Raw genomic sequence first — 8,426 nt, forward strand, 5'->3', positions numbered from 1 at the left:
CACACACACACACACACACACACACACACACACACACACACACACACATATATATATATATATATAATGTCTAATGTCTAAAATTTGGTAATTGATAAACTAAACAGAACTCCACTAACCATACGCATAGGACTAAATATAAAATTGTTCTTAAAAGGAAAAGAAGTAATAATTAATAATGTAAGTAATGTGCAAAGTTATCCCATAAAATCTAATAGTCGTCATAATGTTGAGCTGGATGATTGTCTTGTTGTTCATTGTTTTGAGGCTCTGATGTTGGCTGGACAGATGGGGATTGGACTGATGGGGTCTGGACTGGTATGGGCTGGACATGTGTGGGTTGAGCTTCAGTAGGCTGGACTGGTGTGGGTTGCGAATGAGAGGCCGAAGGCACTGCAGACTGAGGAAGCAATCTCATGACCAGTTCTTTAAAATTGGTAAACTCTTGTCTGAGTTCACTATATTCTCATTCACGTGTTTGAAGTCGCTGTGTCAGGGCATTAACGGTCTCTTCAGGACGCTGGGAGGAAGAAGAAGGTTGGTGCTTTAGACCACCACGACCTGCACTATAATTTGCAGCCAATTGCCCTGCCCCATATACTCTTCCTTTTTTCTTTCCACCAATAACATCAATCCAACATTGTGACCTAATAAGGTCTTCTTCATCATCTGTTGGTTGGGTTGACTGAGGACATGAAGAATGTGAGGATCTGACCCATGAAAGTTTTGTGGAGAATTCTTCCTATTAAAAATGATGATAAAGTATGAGTCAAATATACAATAGAAGGCACAAAGTTATGAATCAAGACTACGATTACAAGTATTTTCTTACATGTGTCTTTCGGGACCTTTCATCAACGAACTGGTCANTAGTTCCCTTGCNNANATGAGTTTGGTGGAAAACTTCATCAACATGCACAGATCGTCCCAANTCAGCTGCCTGTAACAAAATATAAAGTTTGTTATGTAGATTAAAATTAAAGTTACATAACTTATACGAGTAAATGGATACTTACCATACGCATAGCATGTTCATGTATGGTGATTGATCCACTTGTATGGAGAACACTGCCCCTTTTTGAAGACCGATTCTTCTGGGCGATTGCACACTTTGCCCGGTATTGTGGCGAATTCCAATGCTCCAGTAAAGAGGTCCAGATTTGCTCCCCAATCCAGTACGGGCGTGGATTCACTTGCGAAAGAAAAATGGAGACTTTGGGGGTGTGGATTCACTTGCGAAAGAAACACTCTCCAAATCTATCAAATGCAAAGTTATCCCACTCTAGATGGTCCTTTCAGAATTGTGTAGAGATCAACAATAGTACCCAAAAGTAGAGCTGCCAGATTCTTGTGGAGTTTTTCCTACTTTAATGTTACAGATGATTCAACATATTTGAACCATAAAAACCCAAGTTTAACTTGGGGACTTACGACTGCTATCCAACCAAAGGAGGTTGATCCAGAAAACATAACTATTAAGGGTATATATCATTATTGAATCTCAATTCCTTTCCTACCACAAAAACATTCAACTACCACTATCCACATATATATCATAACCAATCAAACAACCTCATCCACAACACAATCAACGACAAATTTTATACTAAACAACATAATTGAATCAAACAAACAAAAAAAGCCGACGGCCAAACCCAAATTTTCCATAAACAGGGAAATGAAATGCAAAACCCTACAATACCCTATATACAACAACATAGTCAGCACAGGCAAACCCAATTTGGAATTAGGATACTTACAAGTGCCAGCCAACAATGGCATTTCGCTAGACAACCGGCCACAGGAAGTCACGAACCTCCCACCTACTGACTGAACACCCCACAAACGAACGACGCACTGACGAAGGCTCTGGACGCTCTTTTACTTACAATACCTACAAGTCACAACCCAAATTATTTATTCCACCGAACACATTAACGATTTGCGGAAAAAAATAATACTTACCAATGGCCGCGAACGACGGCAAAATGGATGACCATCCACAACAACCGGAGGGACTCCGATAGCTCACATGCACCGAACGAAGAAGCACTGAACGACCAGCCACAACAGCCTTTCTGAAGGAAGAGATGTGCACAATAGGGTTGCAGAGAATAAGGGTTCTAAGGGGTTCTAAAAACTTCTAACGATATATGGGTTCTGTAACTCGAAGAGGGGAAAATCACCCTATTTAATTTCCTAACCCCTTTACCAGCGACGCAAATCCTTCGGTAATGACCGCCAAGCATATCATTGCATTTACCGACGGCGTTAATCCTTCGATAATGTTACACCCAACGTTCCTCCAGAAGATCCTTTGATAAAACAATATTACCGGCGGAACATAGTCCTTCGGTAAATTTCCGCCCGAAATCTCCCTCTTTCTTGTAGTGATAGCTTTGATCAAATCAACTTGATCTTTAGCTTTAGTTGACTTGTCTCAATCTTCGATCTAGATTGACTAAACTTGACCCTTCAGTTTCGACTCAGTTCAGTTTTTTAGCCTAGACCAACTCGACTCGAGCTTTAGCTTGGACAAACTCAATTCTACCTAGTTTGGTTTAGTTCAACCTTTGCCTTAGGTCCACTCAACTCGACACTTACTCTAGGTTGCCTTTACTTGACTTTGGATTTAACTTGTCATGGTCTTCGATCGCCTTAGCTTGACTTATTTTTTTTATTTTCAAAATTCAAAAAATAATTCAATCTAAATCTAATTTAAGTGGATTCAATTTCAAATAAAAAATATAAATTTGGGTTTAAGATAAGTCCATTTAAATAAAATGAAAGCAATATAGATTTAAATTATTATAAATTAAATCTCAAATCCACTCTTAAAAATACGCTTTTTATAAGTTTCTCCGAGGCTCTTTAGGAAGCACATAACTCGTTCTTACTCAGTATGCTCAATGATAGTTCTAACCAATTCGCAATTACTGCATTTAACTTTGCAATACCAATATGTACCTTAAAGATTCTAATTCTTCCCATAATTTAAGTAGTTAAAGTTCACATAATATTAATATAGGAAATAATCATGACATTACATCACTTCCAAGCATCATACAAGTTGTCTTCACACATGGGTTCCAAGATCTCTCCACGGATGAATTTTAGTTTGTTCGTCGACAAGGAGCAGTTCATAGCCCTACTCCATGACCGTAACTTGAAAGAACTTAAGAATGCAAATGGATAACATAAAAGTATGGAAGTTTAGACTTTAGACAATCATGGCGAGAAGGTATATATACTGAAACCTACTTAATTCATGTCACAACAAATGCTACGGACAACACTAATAAAGCAGAGGAGACGACAAAAAAGAAAAATTCCATCCCTCTGGGCAACACGCTGGAAAGATCTACTTGTCAGAAGATCATGTGGTGGAAGAAACACATTAAAAATGCATGTCACGGATAAAACTAAAGATAAAGAAATACAAAAAAGCGTATTTAAAAGTTTCACAAAGTTGTAAGTTATTATATTTACTTGAACGCTATAAAAGATATCCTTATTGAGGTGAATTATCATCAACCATTTTCAGTTGTAAGTTATCATTCAAATTCTATAGCTAGAGCTTCTAATGGCTTCAACAGAAGGGCTTCAAGCGTACGAAGAAGAGAAGCTACTTCTGCCCCTTCCCAAAGAGAAGGGTTGGGCATCACGCCATCTCTATCTTTTTCAACACTTTTGGTGTCCATCAACTCATATTGAAGGTGTAAACAATTTTCAAAAGCACTTTCAGGCAAAAGACAGTGATGCTATTGTTGCTAGCTTTCCAAAATCAGGCACTACTTGGTTGAAAGCTCTTACTTTTTCTATTGTCAACAGAAAACGTTTCTCATCTTTTGATAATCATCCATTACTCACTTCCAATTCTCATGAACTTGTTCCTTTCCTTGACTTCATCTTTCATGGTGATAACATCCAACACAAGCTTTCTTACCTCTGCAATATGACTGAACCAAGAGTTTTTGGTACTCACATTCCATTCCCTTCCCTTTCCAACTCAATCAAAGAATCCAACTGTAAGATAGTTTATATCTGCAGAAATCCATTTGACACTTTTGTTTCATCTTGGACCTTCTTCAATAAAATAAAGTCAGATTCTTTGAGTGAAGTAACGATAGAGGAAGCTTTAGAAAAGTACTGCAAGGGAATCATTGGGTTTGGTCCGACTTGGGAACATATGTTAGGTTACTGGAAAGAGAGCATAGCAACACCGAACAAGGTGCTGTTCTTGAAGTATGAAGAACTCAAAGAAGATGTCAATTTTTACGTGAAAAGAGTTGCAGAATTCTTGGATTGTCCTTTCACAGAAGGAGAAGAAAGTGACGGAGTGATTGAAAACATAATAAAGTTATGCAGTTTCGAGAAAATGAAGAATCTGGAAGTGAATAAATCTGGAACAGTTGGCAGGAACGTTGAGAAAAAGTACTTATTTCGGAAGGGTGAAATAGGAGATTGGATAAACTACTTTTCCCCAGCTATGATAGAAAAATTATCAAAAACAATGGAAGAAAAATTAAGTGGATCTGGTCTTTCCTTTAAAACGTGTTTATAAATTTGGTAGCTATCGTGTGGCACATCATGCATCTCATTCTCACTTATCCTTTTGCTTTGTTATTGCTTTTATCAAAATTCGATTGGATTGAGCATGTTCTTTTGAATAAAGTTTTTTTTCTTTTCTTTTGAGTCTCTGTGTTGAATGATATGAACGATTTATTTACTCATTGAGAATATATAAGATAATTCCACGTTCCTATTATGTAAAATTGATTCTCTGTTGCGAAGCTAATGTTCACTAAAAAAACAAGTTCTTTCTAATATCATTATTTTATTGTGTATCTATAAAATTTTTCCAATTGTAATATAGGCATTAATAAGTACTCCATGTGCTCCTCTGAAATATAATACTAGTAGTTCTTTTAAAGAAAATAATCAATTTTAGGAATATTTTTCATAATAGAACTCTTCCATTTTTTTTTAATTACCCCATTAATGGATGCTTACCACTTGAGTGTATTATATATATATATATATATATATATATATATATATATATATATATATATATATATATATATATAGTATAATATAATATAAATTCACATTTATATACAGTGAAAGTATATAAATAATTGTTGTCATTGTTGTTGAAATGTATAGATATTATTATTAGATAATAATAATAATAATAATAATTATAATATATTATTGATAGATTTATTAAGATAAATTAGAATAAAGATATTAGAATAAAATATATTATTAATTGACTTATTAGAATTAATTAGGATAAAGATAATTTTATTTGATTATATTATGAAAATAATGAGTTTTTATAAAGATTCATAAAATAAACCGAATAGAGAGAGGTATGCTTCTTATTTATATTATGTTAGCATAGAAACCCTAGCGATGAGGAAAAAGGAGACAAAAACTTTGAGGGTGAGGGTGAAAGTTTGATCGAGTGAAGATCTGTGAGAGCTTAAGTGTGTTATTGAAGGGCGTGGTTAATTCTAAGAAAAAGTCTTAGCGGGAAAACAAGGTAGGGGAAGCTTACATTATTGACTTTTGTTATTCTTGGTTTTTATATTCTCGATTTGTTTTCATGTGTGAATTTTGTATATGTGTGTTGTCGTTTGGATGTATGCATGTGAAGATATAATAGGTTGGTGTGGGGTCGTCTCGCCGTACCTAGTAAATCCTTTTCGGCCGTGCGATGCGGGAAATGAGTTTTCTTCGGTCGTGTGATGTGGAAAGATGATGGGTTCAGTTATGAATGGCAAGATGACTCGAACTGATGGTTCTAATGAACACAAGGTATGGTAGGGTATGGGGACATATCACTAGTTTGTGATGATGATGGTTGACTATATTCGAATTATTGGTGTGTTCTTGATGTGTTTATTTTTGTAATGAATGTGTAGTATATGTGTTTATGTTATTTTGTGTATGATTGATTCTCACTTGGCTCACCCCCTATGTTTGTGATTGTGGTTTTCATCTGCGATGATAGTTTATTACAGGAGAAGATGATCATGCAGATAATTTGGATGTGGTATAACACAGCAAGCGAATTGGGAAAATTGGGGAAATTTACGGATTTATTTAAAATAAACTATTTTTTTTGGGAATTTTATTTTGTAATCAATTGGAATTATAGTTTATTTTTGGGTTATTGTAAAAACTTATAAAATTTGGATTTTCGCAATGATATTATGTTTTCAATTTTAAATTTTTGCTCGCAACTGTGACACTCCAAAAATTGGGATGTTACAATCATAGTTAAGGAATACATGGTTGACATCTAGTAGATAAAGAAGTTATTATTGAAGAGCCACCACGACTATAAATAAACTAACAAAAACCATCTTTGCCACGGGAGATAAAACATATATAAACAAGTCAAACACAATGGTGACAGAAGGGAAGTCAGAAGAGCTAGTAGCGGAAGAAGTCATTGATGATAAGGAGAGAGAAACCTTAAAAATTCAAGATTCTCCAATCAAGACACTTGAAAAAGGATAAAGAGCAAGCTCGATGATTTAAATAACTACCTGAGAGGATACAGACGTGGGTGTGACCTTACACGATGAACCTAAAAGAGAAAACGAGCGACATCGACGCTATGAATCATTGCGAGATGTGCCACCATGCACGACAGAAAATGAAATAAATCCACAACTTCAAAAGATGTTGAGAACGCGTAAGAGCTCCGATGAAGGCTTCTGATGGCACGGTGATTGTCTGGCCAAGACGATCAAAACTGTGTGATTGTCGGTCGAAACTATAACTCAAGTAGTGGTAGCGTAGACGATGACACCACTGACAACGGTAGATGGCGCCGCCATAAGTAGCAGTGGGTGTAGTGGCAAAGACAACAAATTTTTTTCCCCAAAAGAACCTAACTCTGGTATCATGTTAAATATAGGTAAAATCTATGTATGAAATTAATCTCCTTTGTGTTGAATATAGGTTTTCTCTTTATAATAAAAAAAATATGGACTAAACCCAAAATATAAATAAAAAATAATAACAAACTATAAAAAAAAAAAATAAAGATAATATATCTAACCAATATTTTATCACTCTTTTAAATTTTGTGTTTATTCATTAATTCATTTAAATTTTATTTGTAAAAGTAATTTTAATTATAGGAAAGTATTTATCATTAATTTCTTTCTTTTATTCTATATTAACTTTTTACCATTAATTATTAATATTTTTTTATCGTTTTTGTTTTTGAGTTAAACAATTAATTAATTCATTTAAAATTTATTAATAAAATTAATTTTAATCATAGAAAAACATTTATCCTAAATTTCCTTTTTTATAACATAGTATTTTCTCACCATTAATTATTATTATTTTATTACTTGTTTACTTTTTGTGCTACCTAATTAATTATTTTATGGATAAAAGTAATTTTAATTATAGGAAAATTTTTATCTCAAATTTTATATAAGATTTTTTTTCATCCTTAATTATTGATATTTTATTACTCTTTTAATTTTTGTGTTGATTAATTAATTCACTCATTTAAATTTTATTTGTAAAAGTAATTTTAGTTATTGAAAAATATGTATCATAAGTTTCCCTTGTTATTAACTATTTATATTTGTTTACTCTTTAATTTTTTTTGTTAATTAATTAATTTAATTTTTATTGGTAAAAATAATTTTAATTATAGAAAACATAGTATTGTCAAAACATAGTATTTTCTACAACTTGGGCTACCACTGGTTCGGGCTAAGTTGGATTGAAAAAAAAAATTAACATATGGGTCAATTTTAAACTTGGCTCACTCGATTTGAACCTGTGATGAGTCAGATTGACTCACCAATCCACCTAATTTTCTTAATAAATAAATTTTCTAAGTTAGTCATTTTAAAAAATATGGAAATGGAGGCTCGTGTTAAATTATTTTTGTATGTAATAATTAGATAACATGAAAAATCCACAAATTTAGTTACTCAATTTTTATGTAGAAAAAAAATTTAAATTGTTATGAAGCCATTAAAAATTTTGATGAAGAGATTTTGTGATATCTTTGTGTAAATGAAATCTTATGTTTGGTTGATTATAAATCTAATTTAAGACTCTTTCCTTTTATTGAGATTTGAATTAGAAAAGTTATGTTATTTTTTAATTGAAAAAAAAAACTTGTAATTTATTGAACTAATGAGCCAACTCATTTAGCCCACCAACTCGTGGTGGATCGAGCCAAGTTAAAATTTTTTTCAGCTTGCTAATAAGTGAGAAAGGTTGGATTAGTTTACTAAGTGACCAAATCGTGGGGTAAAGTATCTGAAAAACATTAGAAGGGAAGGAGGGGTTGAATAGTGTTATAAAAAAAATTTCGCAAACGAAATAGTTTAACAACCTTATCAAGCAACAGAGGACTTATAATAGTTATTAAA

The 8,426-nt window shown here is 33.2% G+C and overlaps 1 protein-coding gene across 1 annotated transcript; it reads left to right on the plus strand.

Annotated features, from left to right (window-relative positions):
• The first annotated feature begins 3,440 nt into the window (after positions 1-3,440).
• On the plus strand, positions 3,441-4,695 carry LOC106764444 (cytosolic sulfotransferase 15-like). The gene has a single exon (XM_014648728.2). It carries the CDS (start codon positions 3,584-3,586, stop codon positions 4,562-4,564), a length of 981 nt encoding a protein of 326 aa, XP_014504214.1. The 5' UTR covers positions 3,441-3,583; the 3' UTR covers positions 4,565-4,695.
• The last annotated feature ends 3,731 nt before the right edge of the window (positions 4,696-8,426 follow it).

Source organism: Vigna radiata, chromosome 6 (assembly GCF_000741045.1).
Source record: "Vigna radiata var. radiata cultivar VC1973A chromosome 6, Vradiata_ver6, whole genome shotgun sequence".
Taxonomy (NCBI): Eukaryota; Viridiplantae; Streptophyta; class Magnoliopsida; order Fabales; family Fabaceae; genus Vigna; species Vigna radiata.

What these genes read in the sequence shown, in the direction of transcription:
- LOC106764444 (XM_014648728.2), top strand. Translation starts at nt 3,584, where the DNA reads ATGGCTTCAACAGAAGGGCTTCAAGCGTACGAAGAAGAGAAGCTACTT.